General features: G+C 31.0%; 3 protein-coding genes across 14 annotated transcripts in view; 2 read left to right on the top strand and 1 right to left on the bottom strand.

Annotated features, from left to right (window-relative positions):
• The window catches only part of LOC143192070 (ATP-dependent DNA helicase Pif1-like), a 599,413-nt gene extending 580,191 nt beyond the window's left edge, over positions 1–19,222 (bottom strand). Inside the window, exon 1 of the mRNA XM_076397559.1 lies at positions 19,152–19,222. Within this exon, the coding sequence (XP_076253674.1) occupies positions 19,152–19,167 (16 nt within the window). The 5' untranslated portion in view covers positions 19,168–19,222. The remainder of the gene's footprint in view (positions 1–19,151) is intronic.
• Positions 1–22,295, top strand: part of LOC143192067 (TOX high mobility group box family member 4-B) — a 434,710-nt gene that overhangs the window by 370,774 nt on the left and 41,641 nt on the right. The window lies entirely within an intron of this gene.
• On the top strand, positions 15,763–19,801 carry LOC143192066 (uncharacterized). Its single transcript, XM_076397537.1, has 2 exons — positions 15,763–16,307; positions 16,410–19,801. Exons 1-2 carry the CDS (start codon positions 15,893–15,895, stop codon positions 19,739–19,741), a joined length of 3,747 nt encoding a protein of 1,248 aa, XP_076253652.1. The 5' UTR covers positions 15,763–15,892; the 3' UTR covers positions 19,742–19,801.

Below are 22,295 nucleotides of genomic sequence, written 5' to 3'. Positions count from 1 at the left end.
TTTTATAAACACACAAGTTAAAAAAATAAACTAATATAAAACTAATTGATCCCTTGTTTTGCTTTTCATAAAATAGATCGATCTTTATATGAAATTCAAATAAAACTAAATAGGAAACAGTAATATACTAGGTAGAGTATTATTAGCTTTTATAGCCTTCTTTAGTTTCCAAAGTTGTCTAGTAGTACGAGCAATTATATGTTTTATCTCTAATTTATCGTTTATTTATCGTACGTTTTTATCGACATATGTTTCAGATGCCTTATATATTATTTTATGTAATTAATAAAGTAATTATCTCTCGGATTAAATAATAAAAATGTCAGCTATAATGTTAAATTGATGGGAATTGAAATATTTAATATGTTACTGCAGATTAGTTTATTCATGGGAATGTATTTGACAAATGTTTTTCTTGAAATTTTCAGTGATCAAATAACATCGTTGTTGTACCATATTATATAAATTTACTTTTATAGGTGCTTTTATGAATTCTTAGTCGATTTTAATGTCTAAAAACGTTCTACTATCTCCTTCAAACGTTAAAGACTAGAGGTTTATCGATGGTTCTCATAATGATGAGCGTTACAGTTATGCTACTTCGAAATTGTTGAAACCTATACCCACACTATTTTATGTCTTGATTATATTCACCATTTAAATGTCCCAGAAAATATGATTTATTTTATCTAGCTTTAGCCAGAGACCAAATACTGAAAATGAAATAAACTAGAATGAAATATTTTATTGCGTATTCATCAGGATTTTCCTCAAAGAATCTGAAATTTCTTTCCAAATTTGAGGTACAATTGTTTAATCTTCTCGAAAATAAATTTTAAAGCCAAAAATGATCATCTTAAACAGAAACAAAAGCATCTTATATTATATATACTTAGTTTCTTCTACAACCCTTAGCAGAGATATGAATTTTGCCTTAATGACTGTAACGTCAGCAAACGTTCGAAGCAGTGTATCTTTTGTTATTGGAATCTCAGCATTATAGAGCAGATATAAGAATGGCACTATCTTGTGCAACTCCAGCTGAAAAAAGTTTTTCAATTCAAGAAAATTCAAGAAAATTCCCCTTCATGCGAAACACTAAATTATCGTTCGAAAAGGTGCTTTTTGCTTATCTTGTGGACTAGCCTCAAATGCCATACGCTGTCAGAAACTTGTGAAGCATCCAAGAATATTGCAGAGCAGTATTTCTTTTCTTCTAAGGCATTTTCAATAACCGCTGTTATTTTATGCACTTGACTGATTTTGGAGTGATAATTTCAAAATCCAAATTGGAAATCTGGCATTTTTATAGATAGTTTAACATAATTTAATACCAGGTTCTCAAATGGCTGTCGCAGGTAGCAGCGAGATAGGTCTATAATACCTAAATTGTTGTGCAGATTTATCAGATTTTTTAATTACAGTTATTGGTGCCCTTTTAAAACATCCCGAAACATATTTCAGTCTCAGATCACCATTAAATGTATATATATTTTCGTAGTAGTTCTTTCAATAATGCAGGTCAAATATCAGCAAGTCCAGGCTGGATTCGCAGCACTACTTTCTGAGTATTATTGTGAATCTAGGCCATCCCAGGCTCCACTCAAACACACACAAAAGTTCGTCATTATCAGTCCAACGGTTTAGGAGAACTTAAGTTAGAAAAACAATTCTTTAATTAGTTATGATTTATATAATTTAATTTTCAAACGAAAACACGGATTGTAAAATGTAAAATTATAATTTTAAATATATAATATATATCTTTAATTAATATCTAGTTGCAATTCAAGACATATTATTAGATAATTAACTAGTGCCATAAATATAAGGTAAAATTGCAAAATATATAACTAGTAATTAATTACATAACATGACATTATTTTTAACGTGAGTTTTTACTTCGCGTTGATTGTTCTCTAGAAAAATTATGTATTTCATATAAATAATATTACAAATAATATAACATATTATGTAAAATAATTATAAAATCACACTTTCACTTTATTTCTATCTATATTACAAATAATATTATTAATAAATGCATATATTAAAAGAATATCAAAGGATACATAATTTATATTTCAATTTCTTGATTTTTAAATAACAATAATAAATATTTTTAATTAATAAGAAATACAATTAATGTGTAATGTTTTATTTCCTATATTTTAATTTTATTAACAGATGAAAATTTAGAATAAAAAAAAATTCTTATCAAATTTCTGTTTAAATATATTACATTCACTTTTAAAACACAATAAAAATACAATTAAATAAAATGAAAACATTTTATTTAATTTTGATTTTACTTTATCACTCATAAAATGAATTTTTCCCGACTAAATCAATCAGAGATAAAAAAATACACAATCATATTATGGACTTGGAAAGTTTTTCAGTATAATTTAGTATTTCGGAAGTAATTTTCTATTGATTTTTTCGGTTGGGGAAAGGCCGCCCCTGATCCCATCCGTCAGTCACAAGAGCTGGATCATTAATAATTTCCGTCATTCTGGAAGAAAATAGGATTTTTCTGTTAGGGCGAAATCCTATTTATTTGAAAGATGTAAATGTCAGCTCTTGTTTAAGATGATTTTTATTTTTTGATTGTTTATATAACGAAGCTTCGGAAACTAAATCCCCGTGATTTATAATTGGAATTGAATTGAATTGAATTGCTGTTAATGGCGGACGATGAGTAATGCCTTTTAATGTATCTCGATTTTGTTTTATTGCATATTATCTTTAGTTAGAGGCTTATAAATTGTTTAATTTAGTTGATTCAATCTTTATTAATGATGGTTTAATGAATCCTGTTTTGTATATAAATCAGATTGGGTATTGTGTTTTATCGTTTTCTTTATCAACGTTACAATAATTTCAATTACTTATCTTTTATTAACTTGAAATAAGTTTAATCTATTCGAGTACTACTTATTTTGTAAATATTCGTTACTTCTTTATTACTAATTATAGATATTTATTCCTTTATTCCCTATAATTTTTAAACAAAAATGGACCGGCTTGGTGGCGCAGTGATAAAGGCGACAGGGCGGTCCTCCTGCTGTTGCAATAGTCGCGGGTTCGAATCCTACTGGGCCATGGTTTGTGACTGTTTAACATTTGTGTTTGTCTTTAGGCAAGATTGCAAATTACCACAAGGAAAATGATGCCAGTCACGCTAGTAACCAGGTTGGGTAACCCAGGTCTTCTGGGATCATCTCCAAAGTTGGTCATTCGTTAGTCGATAGGGTTAATTCCGAGGACCGTGGTTCGGAGCCTACATTAAACAGTAGGTCCAGTCTAGATAAATCCTAGTAGATAAAAAGGATACTCTAACTACTTCCCTTAGAATTTCTTGCATGGAACCTTTCCGATAAAAAATAAACAAAAATTGCTAGGAGCTACATCTTATGATCCGTTATATAATTTTGATTAAAAAAATGTTTCAGCACATCGACATTTCTGTAATTATATTTGTTTTAATTATTATAAAATGTTAGACTATAACTTTTTAAACATTTTAAATTAATTAGTAAATTAGGAAGAGCATTGAATCATATAAGATATTCAACACATGTCATGCAGATATTTTACCTGAAAGATATCTTCCTTTCAGCAGGCGATATACAACAAACAAAATTAATTTACTTGTTGATCTATTTAATACAGTATATTGAAGGCTCATATTTTTTAAGATATTAATTGTATTAATATATAATGGGTATAATATATATATTAAATAATAACAACATTTACCTTGAAATAAGGCTCGTAGTTAGAAAATTTGAATTGTATTACTGTGACATATAAACTGGACGTATTCCAAATGTAATATTAACGCAAATTCTGGCTATATTTTTCGAAAACATGTTATAAATAGAGTTAATTGATTGGCGATAGCCGCCACAAACCTCTATAACGGTATTAATAATTTGGATCAAACATATAAGGACATAGATAAGAGAATAGGATGTTTTTTTTTTCTAATCAATATAGAATCAATTAAGAGGAAGCCAAAGTAAACGAAGTGTATATGAGAACGATGCCAATTCATATATTTCAATTAATGATTTGCAATTTGTCAATCTAGACCAACGCCAACGCTAACCTATTGCTTAAGATTAAATGATTCAATCCCAATTATTTTCCCTAAACTTGGGATTTCAAATCAAAGGTACGGAGCACTATACAAAAATTATATAGGGCTGCAGGGCCCTAATTAATATTAATTGTTAATTTAAAATGAACGGATTGTGTAATTATTATTAAAAAAATTAATTATACTACAATGAACGTCGAATTATTATTATAAATCCTTTGTTTTAATTGCTTTACTTACCTTGGATTATAATGCTTAAAATTAACATAATTAATATGCAGTCATTCTACGGAGATCAATCTTGCTAAATTAACATGACCAAATATGGTTTAAAATGACCATATATCTTACGTCTTATATATGTTGGAAACATAAAATCTAAGAAGAAATAACACATCTAATTGTTCTCAGTTTGCTTTTAAATTTGCTAAAAATAAACATCTGTCTAAACAATTAATTTTTTTAAATAATATTGCTAAAATTAACTTTTTTGAATGTGAATGCTGAAGTTATTTGGATACTATATGAATATATGAAATATTTGGAACAACAATTATTTGTATATACATGCATATATACAAGGGTCACTAATTATATTTCGAGAACTGGCAACACTGTTGTCATGTAAGAGGATATGACGATATACGTACTCAGAACATTTTGTCGCACGGACGCTATTTGTTTATTTTATATTTAGTTGAAAATTTCGTCTCGGCAAAAAATGGAACTGAATCGTGAACATTTTCGTGCGATGTTCTTTTACGATTTTCGACGTAAATTATCACAACAAGAGTGCATCAATCAACTTAATTTGACTTTTGGCTGTTGTTTGATGAAGCTCCATCAAAACTACCGTGTATCGCTGGTTTAGTGAATTCAGTCGTGGTCGTAGTTGTCCGTCGCTGTCTGACGAGTTTCGTGAAGGTCGTCCAAAATCAGATGAACACTTGTGTGAAAGTTATATTCGCGTTGGATCCCACACAATTTGACAATCACTCAAAAAAAGGCTCGAGTCGATTGGTCTTCGAAAGAGGTTTATAAAATCGTGACAGTCGACTGTATGGGTGTTCCAAGATGAACCAAATTCAACAAAAATTGCTCGCGCACGAAGCACTTCAAAGAAAATGGTGGCCTGTTTCTTCGGGAAAACTGGTCATATTGCAACAGTACCTCTATAGAATCATAGAACAGTAAATTCTGATTGGTACACAACCATTTGTTTGCCAGAAGTCTTCGGTGAAATAAGGAAAACAAACAAGAGACGCCGGATTGTTCTTCATCATGACAATGCGAGCTCTCACACATCGGCTCAAACAAGAGACTATTAGAACACTCAATAAATTCAACGCAAAGCACTCAACAAATTGATGGGTCATCCGCCGTACAGCCTTGATTTGGCACCCAATGACTTCTTTTTGTTCCCATCCGTGAATAGTAGAATATCCGTAGAATAAACTGCGTGGTCAACGATTTTCATAGCCCGAAGAATCTACTGAAGCGTTAAAAAATCATGTTTTGAAGATACCTCATTCGGAATGCAATCGATGCTTTGAAAATTGGTTTAAGCGTATGCAAAAGTGTATCGATCATCGTGGCCAATACTTTAATTATATTCGCAGCTTAACTATTTGTTTTTTTTTCCTATTCCCTAAATATAAATAGTGACCCTCGTATATATAGTAGTAATTTAAAGCAACCATATATTGTTATTTACACTTAATTTTTATTTACAATTAGATAATTCTTATAATGTTATAATACAGTTGTTTCTTCTTCATAAATTGTCAAATTTGTAAAACACTGAACTTCTATTTCTTCTTCTATTTAATGTAATTATTTCTCCATTTTACCTTATTTTAAGTCCTTAATGGATTTTTCTACTTTAACTTAACATTTGCTTATAACATAAATTATTGAGAGCAAAAAATCAGAGTAATAAATTATTAAACTACTATATGTTGTAGATAAAGAATACTTAACAAGCCAATTATTGTTTTTCTACAAGCGGAAGTATCTAATACATCATGGTAAATAAACTTTTCATCGTTCAGAATGCACCACGCGGTCTAATAACAACACTTAAGACAATAAATTCACGTTATACAACTATTTTAGACTTACGTAAACCGCCGGTTATAATTTTATATCTAATGTATAAATAACGCAACCGTGAAACTTTCTCTTTGTGTCACGTCGACGTATTTGTTTAATTATAAATCCCAGTTCAATTTTGTAACGTAACGAGCAGAATTTCTGCGATTTCCCATACGCGAAAATTCCCTTCTCTTGTCTTTAAAGGTTATTTACGTCTGTTTATTATTATCTTGTGCATATCTGGATTCAAAACGATACCACTGAAATGTCAACACAATTTAACAAGCATTTCAGAAAAGAAATTACTTCGGAAACATATTAATTCCGATTAACAACCGATACAGGGGATGATTTCTGTTAGAGATAACTGTCGAGAAAAATACAGATATATCGACGACGTCGATATTTTTTTTAAATATCGATGTATCGGCGAGCAAAAAACATCCATATATATTTTTACTAATATCAATATTTCTTCACTCCGACCCTACTCTTCTACTAAAATTCACTTGATGACTAGGACAGGAACAGCAAAGCAAAAACACTAGGTTTTTGAACATCAATATTTTAAATTGTAACTGAACTATTCATATAGTTGTTAAAAAATATCAGCCATGAATAAAAAAATGATTAACCAAATAAAAGAATAAGGCTAATTAAAAAATAAAAAGGGACCGGAAATACCAAGCATATACAAAATGGTCGGCTTCATAGTCGAAGAGGTGATATATTAAATTATATAAAATATATTAAATAAAATATATCATATATTTAAAATATATCATATATTTAAAATTAAATAAGAAAAGTGAAATTCACCCCATTCGTAAGTAAAACACTTATGTCATGAGAATATAATCTAATTATCAAAAACAACTTAAAATATATTTTACTGATTTTCGAGCTGGCAATTTAAAGGGAAAGAAGTCTGTCAGATCAAGATTAAGTGAAGACGGTGGTGGTTCGATGGTATTTGCTGGGTTATATAAAACCTGGGTTATATATATGAGATTGAAAATTCAAGACTTTTATTTCCACAAATTCATTTCCTTTTTTGCCGAATTTACTTCTTAAATTTAAGTGGCGATTTCCAGTGACTTGTGCATCTTTCACTACATTCTGCCTTTGAAAACACTGTACCACCTGTTTTTTATGAAGTCGATTAGTGCATAAAGATTCTGAATCACAAAAACACATTTCAAATTCTCCGTCATTAGAGATAAAAATTCTAAAAGGATAAAATGTATTTAATTCATAATATACGAAAGAGTTTAAAACACTTAACTATTGTATTTTGTGGAAAGAAGAGGCGAATTGTTGAACAGCTATATAGAACGAGGGTTTTTATCTATCACAAAACAAGCCAAACCCCTATCTCGACGTCTGTTTTTAGACATTCCACTTGTTTAATCCTAACACAAGCAGTTGCTCATGGCTGCGTTTCCTCAAACACGGTGCAATCAGTAGCCAGTGCTATAACAGTTGCACGATGTAACATTTATCCAAGTAATTTTCATCACGACATATAATCATAATGATAATTCTCTCATAATGATATATTTTTGTTTTGATAATATATGTTTGTTTCCTCTGAAACTGATTTTTTTTTTCAATATAACTCACTGTAATATATATGAATATTGTATATAATATAATAAATTTTGTCAGCAAAGCCATGATTGAATTATTTTGATAACCTTCAACTCTTACGGTTACATTTAAGATCATTTACCCGGTTTTAAGCAAATGCAAATACAAGAGTAAATACAAGAGTCATGATCAGTCAATTCTGGCCTCTTTTGGTGTAAAACGAAAACCAAGCTAACCCTAACGGCGCTACGGTACTCGCGGGTTTGTTTATTGTAAGAGAGCATAGATGGACTTTATGTTTGCAATTTAAATGACCATAGGAAACAGTGTTAAATCCGACCAGGCATGACTATTCCGATTACTCCAGTAAACTGGAAGGGTAAAACAGGATATCTTCTTGTCTTGATGTCTATAAGTTAACCATTGGCGAATTAAGCTTAATACTGAGGACGTAGTTTCTTCACTAGCTAAATAGTTCAAGAAGCTGGAGTTACAAAAATTCATCTACGTACATACAAACATTTCTTGGTATTTCAATTTTTAAATATAATTGCTCAATCAGTGCTGGAAACTCAATTTTTCATAAAAACTTTATACTTCAATCCGATAATAAAAATAAATTTGTTTGCAAATTGTTAGTATAAAGTTTTAAAAATAGAGCTGTAATGTGAAATAAGATATTTAGGTTATCATGTTCTAATTCTATGTACTACCTTGACCGGAATATTCTTTACTTGTTTCCAATAAATCAAGGAAAAATTATACGCCGTTTTTATTTTACTGCATTATATATATATATATATATATATATATATATATATATATATATATATATATATATATATATATATATATATATATATATATATATATATATCAAAGTTCATATTATTTTCGGAGTTACAGCAATTTTTGTAACATGGTAACTAAATTCATCGTCTGAAGCGTATCGAACAATAGACGGTAGATATTGTTCGTCTACCTGAGGAGTATTCTCGGGGAACTCAAATAAACTAATCTCCCTATATAATTGAAAATTCAAAACAATAATGAATGATTAAATTCATTAATTTACACATTTGTTCCAAAGCAGATACAGGCCGGTACAAGGAGAACTGAAATTTCAAATTATTTAGCTGTAAGCTTTGTACCTGGAGTAGCCAACGCAGCAACAGTAGCAATTAAGACCTTAACCGTAGTTTTTAAAGTTAAAAGTCAATATTGAAAAGATATCTAATGTATATTCAATGACTAAAACCGCTAATTCTAAGAAATCAACAATTGGCGGTATAGTAACCTTTTGCGGCCATAAAATATGTGCCGTCGGTCTTTTTTCAAAATAAGGAACAATTGATAAGAAACTAGTAATTTTATTGATTATTGTTACAAGCACGGTCGTAAAAATAATAAACTCCAATACCAACTTGTTTATTTAAGGATTTGTTACAGTATTAAGTCAACTAAAAATAAACTTTGGAACGATCGTGTAAAATTTGATGGAAATCTTCAGAAATCACCAGAAATGTTTACTAGAAAATTTCCTATTTCATTGGATATAGTGAATGATTTCTCAAAAATAGATTCTTTAACACATCAAAATCCATCAAGGAATGATTGATGCAGAAATGAAATGAATGATTAATCGAGAATGTCCAGTTATTTCTTTAGCGCTTTGTTACGGTGCAGCCTGTATTATAAATGTGGATTTTTTCCTATCTAGTATTAGCAGCCAACTAATATTAATATTTTTATTAAACTTCTTGTTAGCAAATAAATATGCTACTTATTACTAATAATAATCACGTCCAATCTCGCGCAACTCAAATATTATTAAATTATATCTAATAATTAATGATAAGGGCCATTATTCTCTTCCCGTAACAGATGGCTATATTTATTCCATATCTAAAAAAATATAACTTGGACACCTGCCTTGGGCTGACATAAATTTATGGCTCCCCCGAACCATATCTCTAAATGAGATTCCGCAGTGTTTCGGGAGAAAAAGAAAATTGAAGGAAACATGTTTTACGCATTCTATAAGCATTTATAGGTTATAAAAATAATAATAACGATAAAGGGAATAAAGAACTTAAACACAAAGAACCGAGCATTCGAGTGGCGATGAGAAAAATGGGGCGAGAGAGACCAGGGAAAAAAACTGAATAACAAAGGAACAAAACAATAATAAAATTGCGGTTTGATTTCTATAAACACTGATAAATCTCGACGATTGAACGTCAACGTGAACTAATAACAACTTGTTAACTAAGTAATTTTCTTCACAATCAGATTTTTATATTTTCCGTGACAGAATTGGGTCGGCACGATCTACATTCCTGATAAGCCCCCGAATGAATCACGGCAATGCATTTAGCCAACGTTGCGATTTATATTACCTAATCCATAATAATAATTGCTCTTAATTAGATATCTTATGTAAAAGTGCATTAAGTAATTGCCAGATATTTATTAAGAACATTGCGCAATGGCCGTTAAATTGTTTTTTAATATTTTTTCCACGTTCGTTGTTTAATAATTGCCTTTTAAAGGAAAGTTATTCTCGTTATTATTGTCTTGATGTTACAACACCCCGTGTGGGACTGTATTCTTGTATTTCTATATATGCCAAACTTTACTTCACTTGCAATCTTATCTAGTCTTTAAAGAAAAAGAAATGATATTTTGGCAGCATTGTAAATTTGTGTTAAGTAATATACAACTTTGATGTTGTGTTTCTTATAATTATGGGCTTTTTGAACTGGTCATATACTTTTTTATACAAGGTATTGTCTCTATTAATAACCACCAAATTCAGTTATATTTCGAACATCGAAGAAATAATGAAATAAAACTGGTCATTTTTTAAACTGGCACTTTTCACTAATATAACCCGTTCAATAAAACAGTGAACTCACTTCAACATCACAATGTTACTGCATCAACTCTGAATTTTAGTTAATTTTCATTCTCAGATATAATAAAATTCTAATCTAAATAAAATAATGAAACAAAAATAATGTTATCAAATATAATTTATTTTAACATTGCAGCATATCTAATTCATGTATTATCGAAATTCTTAAACTATAAGTAATTATACAGTCATAATAGTTAATAGGTTAGAGTTGTGTTTTTTTATATTTACATTAAACTTTTTTCATTCCAACTATGAAGTAGAGTTCTAGGCTCGCTTTTTTAAATAATGGTATTCCCTGGATGCCTAATCTACATAATCGATAATTGTATATCCAAGCATATTTACCTTTTACGTTTAGTTTTTGTTTCCTTCGGTGTAGTTTCCTTGTAAAGTATCATTGATATCAGTGCATTTCTCCTTAATGTGTTCTGTTACTGCGTGTACATATATCTTTCTTGATAAAACTACATTTAATTGCTTAATTCTTATTAATGCATTTGCCATGTCTTCAAAACAGTATTTTTCTCCTCATACATTTTAACCAAATGCTCATGTATATTCTGTACGTTACTTTCGATTATATGCTTTTAATTATATGCTCACCTTTACAACACAGTGGTTACAACACTCAATCACCCTATCTTGGTAATTGTCAGCACTGAATCATAATCTCATATTCAGAAAGTTTCACACAGTCAGTGTCACTTTCAAAATCACTATTCAATTGCTCCTTTTGTTGCATTTACAGAATTTTTAATATTATCTTGCCATGAATGGCCCAATGCTCCATTCTGAAATACTCATATCTCATTTAAATACATAAATTGAAATAATCTTCTTAAGTCTTCTTTATATTTTTTTTAATATCTGGAAGTTCAGTTAGACCTCTTCATGGATTATCTTTGCATCATTGAAATTCTATATTACCCAATAGTGTAAGAAGAGATATTCTTCATCCCTAAAACAGCTGCATATCTACACATTTTCTACAGATACTTTCCAAACTCCAAACAGTTTCCTCTGAAATAATTGTATTAAATTATATTTATATTGAAAAACTACTTACTGTTTTTATACATTTCATATATTTGATCTCTGATAGTCTTGATTCGTATGAGGACGGATTATTTTCGGTGAATCCAAGATTATATTATTTTTAATTGTTTGGGATAGTTTAATGAATAGGCCCAGACTAATATTCAGTGCAATTGCAACCCGTTAACAAATATTAATAACAAATATTTGCACCAACTTGTTCATTGCACCACGTAAGTTCATTGTTATTTTGAATAGACTATATAAATGCTAGTCCGACTATATGCTATTCATCGCGATGGTGATAGCTAAAGGCAGGAACATCTTACTAGTAGATTATTAATTTTATTATTCAGTTTGATTTTTGCAACGTGAAATCAAGTAGTTTCATATTGTAAAATCTGTCTATTGTAATGTGTCGTTTTACTTCAGCCATTTATCTTTTCTGTGAGTTTTTGATTTCCTGAAGTTATTAAAATATCGCCAATTGCATGACGTCTATGGTTAATTTATTTTATATTATTAATATTATTATTACTAATATTACCAACTAATATTATGAAACATTTTATCGGTAAATAGTTCTAAGGTCCCATAATTCGAAATAAAATTAAAAATTATTTTAATTAAAACTGATTATATCTATTATAATCTATTATTATAAATATATATTATTGGCAATCAAAATAAACAAAAACAATTGACGTTCCTTTTGCTATTAAATATAACAACAACAGTAAATCGGTAGATTTATTATCTCCATTCTGACGAAACAAAACCAAACCAACACAACGGTTGCGGTTACTCTAATGAGCTTGTTATTACTGACCAAGATTTAATGTATATTATTTGTTTATAAAGCAAGATTTTACAGAAATCACAAAAAGGCTTTGCACATCTGTCTGTCATACGTCTTATTCATTTATATTTTCCTATAATTATATAGTCTTGATAGTAACACAATTTGTCTTTATGTTTAATAAAATAATTTATTCAAGAATTCTATCTTTTTTACAATTCCACGATTAAATTCCAACGTCTGCAGAGTTTATTCATCGTAACTTTCAAAAGCAGGCAAGTTGGAATTTAAACTAACATGATTATTGTAACAAAAACCATATTCGTTTTTATCTCATTATAAAAAAACCTAATCAATAAACTAAAAGAGAAACTATAAAAATAACTAAAAGTACAGAAAAAAAACATTCTAACTGATTAATTTTACCTTTCGAGTAGAAACGTATGTTGCAATTTTTTTTACGAAATAGAAATATTTTTAATTAATACTGTCTTAATTTGTACTAGTGTAGAACAGTTACCATATATATTAATTTTAAATAAATTTAAATCTAAATTACTTAACATTTACCCACTAATAATTACTTACTATCTTTCATTTATTCTACGTCAAATATTCTAAAAATATAACGTTTAATTAATAGTAATGTTAGATGTTCTAGCTCTGAAGTAAAATGGATTTTAAAATTAATTTGTATGCAGAAAACATTCCAGAAAATGGTTAACTAATTATGTCGTTTATGCCTTACACATACGATTGTTTGCCTTGTTAAAAATGTTAAAAATTATTTAATCTTACTTAAAAGCAATTATTGTAATGGTTCACTCAAATAAGTAAACATTATGGTGAAGCAGTCAGTTGTTAAATATTTATTTTAGACATATTTCAAACAGCTTGATGGTTATTAAATAAATTAATGTTACAAAATTATTTGTTCTTACTATTCATAGGATAATTCAATCATATTTCTTTGTTATATTACTTTATTTGATATTACTGTGGGATTTGTACTACCTGCCTTCTCAGCAACTGATTGATGAGTTACTCGAATGGTTATTTTTTTGTCGAATCGCTCCTAATTATTATACATATTAAATCTTATCTCTTACATTGCTTTTCATTTTTAATGAAAATAACTTTGTTACACTTTAGTTTTACTTTGATATTTGTTGACGTTCTATGAATTTTCTCTGCTTTGCATTTCAACTAAAATTTTTGAACTTTAGAATAGACCTGTTTAGTGAAAATAAACCTTTTTTTATTAATTACATCTTACATTAATTTACAAATTAATGTATTACTACTGTTCTGTTGTACTTGCATTAATACACAAGCAAGGCGAGTATGGGATTAATACATCAGAATTTTATATATTTCCCAAAATAGAAAACTAAATGCTACTACATTGAAATTGTTTTTCTTTTGCATGACTAATACATCTTCTATATATCAAATATTATTTGCAATTTTAAAAATAATTTACATTATTTTTAAAATATATAAGTGTAATTAATAAATAATTTAGAAAATAATTTACTTTAAACTAACTTCACATATTATATACAGCACAAGGTGTACTATTTCAAAATGTATAATAATGACATTGAATTATAATAAATTAGTACTACAGGCCCCAACTGCAGTTACTCAGCAATACACCCAAAGAGCAACGAACTTTTAATATTATAAAATAACATTCATGCTACAGTTCAAGTGAACAAGTCTATCCAGTATAATAGGAACAACTTAAACTTGTCTTGTATTTAATCGAGTTAGTATTAATTTTTAAACGTATGGTAATTTCGAATTGTAATTGAAATTAAAGCAATTAGCATTTAACAGTATCTGAAATATTGTTTAAATTCAATATCATTAAGAACTTTTAATTAGTCAAGAAGATGTGTATATAAAACTAAAATCTTATATATAAAAATGAATCGCAAAATGTGATGGTAAGCGCATAACTCAACAACGCCTGGACCAATTTGGCCAAATCTTTTTTTAAAATGTTCGTTGAAGTTCAAGGATGGTTTCTACGGCGAGAAAAATTAGAATTATTGCTGTAAAAACCCTAAAAAAAGCCCTTTTTGTTTGAATTTGTTTCGTGTATCAGTTGACAATTCATCTGTCATCTGTCAAAAGTCATCTGTAACAGACAACTTTTTTTTTAAATTTGATATGACTTGAACTCAAATCCTTTTAAGCCGTACGAATTGTTTTATTTATTTAAAATTTTTTATTTATTTAAAATTTAATTCAAATTTTAAATAAATAAAACAATTCGTACGGCTTAAAAGGATTTGAGTTCAAGTCATATCAAATTTAAAAAAAAAAGTTGTCTGTTACAGATGACTTTTGACAGATGACAGATGAATTGTCAACTGATACACGAAACAAATTCGTATATCGTGTTTTGTGCAGAGTGTTTAGTTAGTTAGTGTTTGTTTAGTTCGTGATTAGTGAAAAAATAATTTATATTTGATATGCCTCCTATAAGACGAAGCAATTTAGGTAGAAGAACCAGAAATGCTATAAACCAAGCTAATTACCGATATAATCGTATTGCAAAAGAACGTGACGACGGAAATGAACGTGAAAGAATTCGGATATCACAAACGCGTGAACCGCGAGCGCGACGTTCAACTAATAATCGCGCAAGTTTGAATCGAGCTGCTTTCAGTTACGATGTGTCAATTGACTACAGTAACTACCAATGTGTTGTTATTGGTTCTATGAACTTGGTTTGCTCACACTGTAAGGCATTAAAATACAAAAACGAAGCCAATGGATTGTGTTGCGCAAATGGTAAAGTGAAATTGATACCATTGGATCCACCACCAGAACCATTGTACTCATTGGTTTCAGGAATAGGAACAGATTCTATACACTTTTTGACACATATCCAACAATATAACAATTGCTTTCAAATGACTTCATTTGGGGCAACAAATGCAGTTCGGGAAAATTTTATGCCAACTTTCAAGGTATGTATTATAGCAGTTAATCATAATTATTTTAGCGAACAAAATTTTCTGTCACCAAAGTTAAGATGTGTTACTAATCTTCAATTTCTTAATCATTACGAAATATATCACTTAGTCATCATATTATATGGTGATTCAGTTTCAGTGACACTTTTATTATATTTTATAATTGATAGATATTAGTTAAAACTAAATATATACTTTTTAAGATCAAATATTATTTAAGTTTGATCACTGACAATCCATTAATTTATACCACACCATAATATTTTTTTTATTTACAGATACAAGGGCAAATATATCACAGAGCAGGTTCACTGTTACCAGTGTCAGATAGCGACAACAAATTCCTGCAAATTTATTTTATGGGCAATTCACCACAAGAAATTGATCTGCGTTGTGCACATAACAATTTAGTAAAAAGGTCTATTGTAGAACAATTACAAAAATTATTTCATCAACGCAATCAATTGATTATATTGTTTAAAACTGCCCTGGATCTGATGCCATCCGATAATCACAAAATTGTAATCAGAGCTGATAAAACACCTGCAGGTCAACATACAAGACGTTTTAATGCACCAACTATTGATGAAGTTGCTATCGTTGTAGTTGGAGAAAACTTGGAATCCCGTGATATTGTTTTACATCGTCGGAATGATCAATTACAACGTATAAAGGAAACACACCGCTCATATGATGCACTGCAATATCCCATTATATTTTGGCAAGGTGAAGATGGCTACGATTTCTCAATAAAAATGATAAATCCCATTACAGGTAACTAAAATATTAGTTTAGCTATGGCGATAATATCTCAGTCACTATATTATGTATTTTAATTTTATATTTGAATGTTATTAAAACAAAATCTGTTTACAGGTTCTGAAACCAACAAAAAAGTCAGTTCAATGAACTATTATTCATACCGCCTAATGATTCGGGAAAATGAAGATAATCACATATTGAAATGTCGCCGATTATATCACAAATATGTTGTTGACATGTATGTTAAAATTGAAACGGAGAGATTAACATTCATCAGGTTGAATCAAACCAAACTCCGATCTGAAGAGTATATTCACCTTCGAGATGCGATTAATACTGATGGAAATGCACAGAATGTCGGTCGGATGACTATTCTTCCAGCAACATACATCGGAAGCCCTCGGCATATGCACGAATATGCTCAAGATGCCATGTCGTATGTTCGTCATTATGGTACAGCAGATTTGTTCATCACATTTACATGCAATCCGCAATGGATAGAAATTAAGCAGGAGTTATTCCCTGGGCAATCACCCATTGATCGTCATGATATTACAGCCAGAGTCTTTAGACAAAAGTTGAAATCTTTAATGAATTTCATCGTAAAACATAATGTGTTTGGTGAGACACGCTGCTGGATGTATTCTGTGGAGTGGCAGAAACGAGGATTGCCACATGCACACATTTTGATTTGGTTGGTTGAAAAGATAAGGCCAAATGAAGTTGATGCAGTGATATCAGCTGAAATCCCTAATGTACAAGTAGATCCTGGATTGCATGAGGTAGTTATCAAAAACATGATACATGGTCCCTGTGGAACTCTTAATCAAAATTCACCGTGTATGATGGATGGTAAATGTTCAAAACGATATCCACGGACATTAATATCGGAAACAATTACTGGTAATGACGGTTATCCATTGTATCGTCGCAGATCGACAGCAGACAATGGAAAATCAACAATTGTCAAATTAAATCAACAAGATATTGAAATAGATAATCGTTGGATTGTTCCATATTCACCCATTTTATCAAAGACATTCAAAGCACACATCAACGTTGAATCTTGCCATTCAGTGAAATCGATTAAATACATTTGCAAATATGTAACCAAAGGGAGTGATATGGCTGTGATTGGAATTGGTGCAGAGAATTCTAATGATGAAGTTACCCAATACCAAATGGGCCGCTATGTTAGCAGTAATGAAGCAGTTTGGCGAATATTTTCTTTTCCTATTCATGAGAGACACCCTTCTGTTGTTCACTTAGCTGTACATTTAGAAAATGGACAAAGAGTGTATTTTACAGCACAGAACGCAGTACAAAGAGCTGCTCAGCCACCATCTACTACATTAACCAGTTTTTTTGAGACATGCCAAAACGATGATTTCGCACAAACATTGCTATATTCTGAAATGCCAAAATATTATACCTGGAATCAATCCTCAAGGAGATTTATACGACGGAAACAAGGAAAACCAGTTCCAGGATATACAGATGTATATTCCACCGATGCGATTGGCCGGATTTATTCAGTACATCCAAGCAATGATGAATGTTTTTATTTACGACTGCTATTAGTCAATGTACGTGGCCCAACATCATTCCAACAGTTACGAACTGTTGATGGTGAATTGTGTGGATCCTACAGAGAAGCCTGTCAACGTTTGCAATTGCTTGAAAATGACGCTCATTGGGATCAAACTCTCAATGATGCTGTAATATCATCACACGCTCATCAAATACGAACATTGTTTTCTATAATCATATCTACATGCTTCCCATCAAACCCAATTGATTTGTGGATGAAGTACAAAGATTATATGTGTGATGATATTTTGTATCAAATACGGAATAGAATGGGAAATCCAAATATACAAATCAGTGAAGAAATTTACAATGAAGCATTGATTTCAATTGAGGACATGTGCTTGATAATGTCAAACAAACTATTAATTCAATTAGGCCTGACCGCGCCCAATCGTCCAATGCATGACGCTTTTAACCAAGAGTTGCATCGAGAAAGACTGTATGATCTCAACGCTTTGAAAGAATTAATTCAAACAAATCTTCCACTGTTAAATGAACAACAGAAGTATGTATTTGAAACTCTTATGAAAGTAACAAATGATGAAACTGGAGGGATTTACTTCTTAGATGCACCTGGTGGTACAGGAAAAACTTTTTTGATTTCATTAATATTAGCAACAATTCGCTCACAAAATAAAATTGCACTTGCACTCGCTTCGTCGGGAATCGCAGCAACTTTGCTTGAAGGTGGTCGAACAGCCCATTCAGCACTAAAATTGCCATTAAATATGCAAAGCAATGAAACTCCAACCTGCAACGTTTCGAAGAACTCTGCAATGGCAAAGGTTTTGCAGCAATGTAAATTGATTGTTTGGGATGAATGCACGATGGCACATAAAAAATCTTTGGAGGCTTTAGACAGAACCTTAAAAGATCTACGTAGCAATAATAACCGATTTGGTGGTGCAATGCTTTTATTAGCAGGAGATTTTCGTCAAACATTGCCAGTGATTCCACGATCAACGCCAGCTGATGAACTCAATGCATGTCTAAAGTCCTCCAATTTGTGGAAACATGTCAAAGTACTTCATTTAAGCAAGAATATGCGTGTCGAGTTGCAAAATGACCAATCTGGAAACATATTCTCTAAACAACTCATTGACATTGGTAATGGCAAATTTCCTATAGACATGTTGACTGGCTGCATTAACTTTCCTCAAAGTTTTTGTCAGTTAACTCGATCAAAAGATGAACTTATTCAGAAGGTGTTTCCAGATGTTTCTCAAAATTACAGAAACCATGATTGGTTGAGCGAACGAGCTATACTGGCTGCAAAAAACATAGATGTAAATGAATTAAATTTCAAAATTCAAGAACAAATTACAGGCGAATTGAGGATATATAAATCAGTTGATTCGGCTACTAATCAAGATGATGTAGTCAACTATCCACCGGAATTTTTAAACTCGCTGGATTTGCCAGGATTGCCACCTCACAATCTTCAATTAAAGGTTGGATCGGTGGTTATAATGTTGCGAAATATCAACCAACCGCGTCTTTGCAACGGTACACGGTTAGCGATAAAAAAATTACTAAACAATGTGATAGAAGCAACTATACTCAAAGGAAAGTATAAAGGAGAAGATGTTCTCATACCGCGCATCCCAATGATTCCGACTGATGTGCCATTTGAGTTTAAACGACTACAGTTTCCAGTGCGGCTTGCTTTTGCTATGACTATAAACAAGTCCCAGGGGCAAACATTAAGTGTTTGTGGTATTAATCTAGAAAACCCATGTTTCTCACATGGTCAATTGTATGTTGCCTGTTCCCGTGTTGGAAAACCATCAGATTTGTTTATCTATGCGCCAGGTAATCAAACAAAGAACATCGTATACCACAAAGCACTACAATGATAATAATAATAATAATTATGATTCACATGATTAACAATAAAGCGATTACTTACTTTTCAATCCTTATATATGTTTTATTTAATTATTTTTTATTCACAACGCCCTATCACCAGGGTGATGGTTCTCTTCAGGAGAATTTTTTAAAATACGTAGGCACAAAAACTGCCACATTACAAATCTTTTTGACAGGACGAAGTCTGTCGGGTCAGCTAGTATTATATAAATGTAAATTGAAACAAATAGAGAGAACATTGATTAATGATGAGCAATTTAAGTATAATTAAAAAACAGCAATTAAAAATCAATTTGCAATTTTAATTACAAGTCGATTCCAAACAGTCAACACTAACATCTGTGTAAGTACGTTCGTAGAGTTAATCTGTAGCGAAATACACAAATCTTTACACGTTTACGCCTATCAGAGTCATTGTACGATGAAAGTGAAGTAACACGCGTTTCATGAGATAAATCTAAGAACTGCCCGACAGAACAGATTAATCTTATTGCAAATATGATCGTCAGATGAATGAGTTTGTTATGATTGATTCCAGTGAGATTTTTATTAAGAAATTGTTAAATAATTACAGATAATGGTCGATATAAAGGTGTACAATATTTATTAATATTACTCTGTATTCGAAGAAAATCTTAAAATGGTACAATGTCTAAAAGCAATATTTTCATCGCGTTCATAATTCTGCGACTGAAGAAGGTATTTTGCTCACTAAATTCCTCATATATATTGAGGTGATTAACAGGTCAATTGAAAAGTCCCGGCCTGATCCATAGATGGCGCTACTAAAATTAAATCCATATATTTTTTAGTTAGCCCAAACCCTCCAAAGATGCGTGTATATATTTGACAGCTATTGGATCATTAGTATGTGAATTATAGCAGTTTGAGTGAAGCAACTTTTGTTATTGTCAAAAAAATAAACCATTAAGGATTGGTATGCTAAGTTTAGACGTGGTGAAATGAGCACCGAAAACGGTGAACGCAGTGGACGCCCAAAAGTGGTTGTTACCGACGAAAACATAAAAAATCCACAAAATTATTTTGAATGACAGTAAATTGAAACTGAATGAAATAGCAGACACTCTAAAACTATCAACTGAACGTGTACATCATATAATTGAGAAATATTTAGGTATGAGAAAGCCCTATGCAAAGTTGGTGCCGCGGGCGCTCACTTTTAACCAAAATCAACGACGAGTTGATGATTCGGAGCAATGTTTGAAGATGATCAAGCGTAATAAATCCAAGTTTTTGCATCGATATGTTACAATGGATGAAACATGGCTCCATAATTTCACTTCGAAGTCCAATCGACAGTCATCCGAGTGGACTGCACACGATGAACCCGCCCCAAAGTGTGGAAAAACGCAACAGTCTTCTGGCAAGGTTATGGCGTCTGCGTTATGGGATGCGCTGAAATAATTTTCATTGACTACCTTGAAAAAGGAAAGAACATCAACAGCGACTATTACGTAACGTTTGAGCCGTTTGAAGGTCGAAATCGCCGAAAAACGGCCGCATTTGAAGGAAAAGAATGTGCTGCTTCACCAAGATAATGCACCGTCTTAAAAATCCATGAATTGAGCTTCGAATTGATTCCTCATCCACCGTATTCTCCAGATCTGGCCGCCAGGGACTATTTTCTGTTCTAAAATCTCAAAAGAATGCTTGTTGGGAAGAAATTTTCGTCGAATGAAGAGGTGATCGCCGAAACTGAGGCCTATTTGGAAGCAAAGGACAAATCGTACTACAAAAATGGTATCGAAAAGTTGGAGGGTCTCTATAATCAGTGTATCACCCTTGAGGGAATTATGTTGAATAAGAAAAACTAATTTTTCCAAAAATATGTGTTTTACTATGTTAGGCCAGTGACTTTTCAGTTGACATCTTAGTAAGTCAGTGGATATATCACGGTAATCTACTTCTCTGGAACTGTTTCTTGAATGTCCACTGAACATATTAATCAAATAACTTCATTTTGTTAACACAAACTAACCTAACCTAACCTAACCTAACGGTTTTGAAGAAAATCACGCAGAATTAGCCTTAAGCGTCGCATTTGAAATACTTCATGCTTGCAAATGGATTCATTCAAATAAGCATTTCAAAGGTAGTAAAGAAAAAGCGTATTTTACTCTTGTTTAGCTTATTATTTCAACAGCATATGCCTCTTTATAGTGTTAATTAAATAATACGCACTTGCGAAGGCTATGAGATAAGATTTACTTTTCTTCATATATTTTCAATTATATTACTCTACAATACAATACGATATCCATATTCTACAATACGATACGATATCCATATTCTACAATACGATCAGTATCATAGAATATGGCAGAAATTTCTACCTCTGTATCAACAAATAAAGTGTTATCTTCAGCGACCATCAGATTTCTCAAGAAATTTGTGGCATTGTACCGTATCTCACATCCCTTTCTTAACCGACTTCGAAAACAGAAGAGGTTCTATGTTCGACCGTATATTTTTTTATGTATGTTCGCCGATTTCTCCATCAATTATAGACCGATTTTCAAA

This window comes from Rhynchophorus ferrugineus, unplaced genomic scaffold (genome assembly GCF_030347505.1).
Source record: "Rhynchophorus ferrugineus isolate W39M unplaced genomic scaffold, kcgeb_rfMv2 rfM2, whole genome shotgun sequence".
NCBI classification, from domain to species: Eukaryota; Metazoa; Arthropoda; class Insecta; order Coleoptera; family Curculionidae; genus Rhynchophorus; species Rhynchophorus ferrugineus.
Note: the sequence above shows the minus strand (reverse complement) of the source record. Positions and strands in the feature narration are given on the sequence as shown.

Coding starts and splice junctions, on each gene's coding strand:
- LOC143192066 (XM_076397537.1), top strand. CDS start 15,893: ATGGGCAATTCACCACAAGAAATTGATCTGCGTTGTGCACATAACAAT. Junction 16,308..16,409: donor AATGATAAATCCCATTACAG/GTAACTAAAATA, acceptor ATCTGTTTACAG/GTTCTGAAACCAACAAAAAA.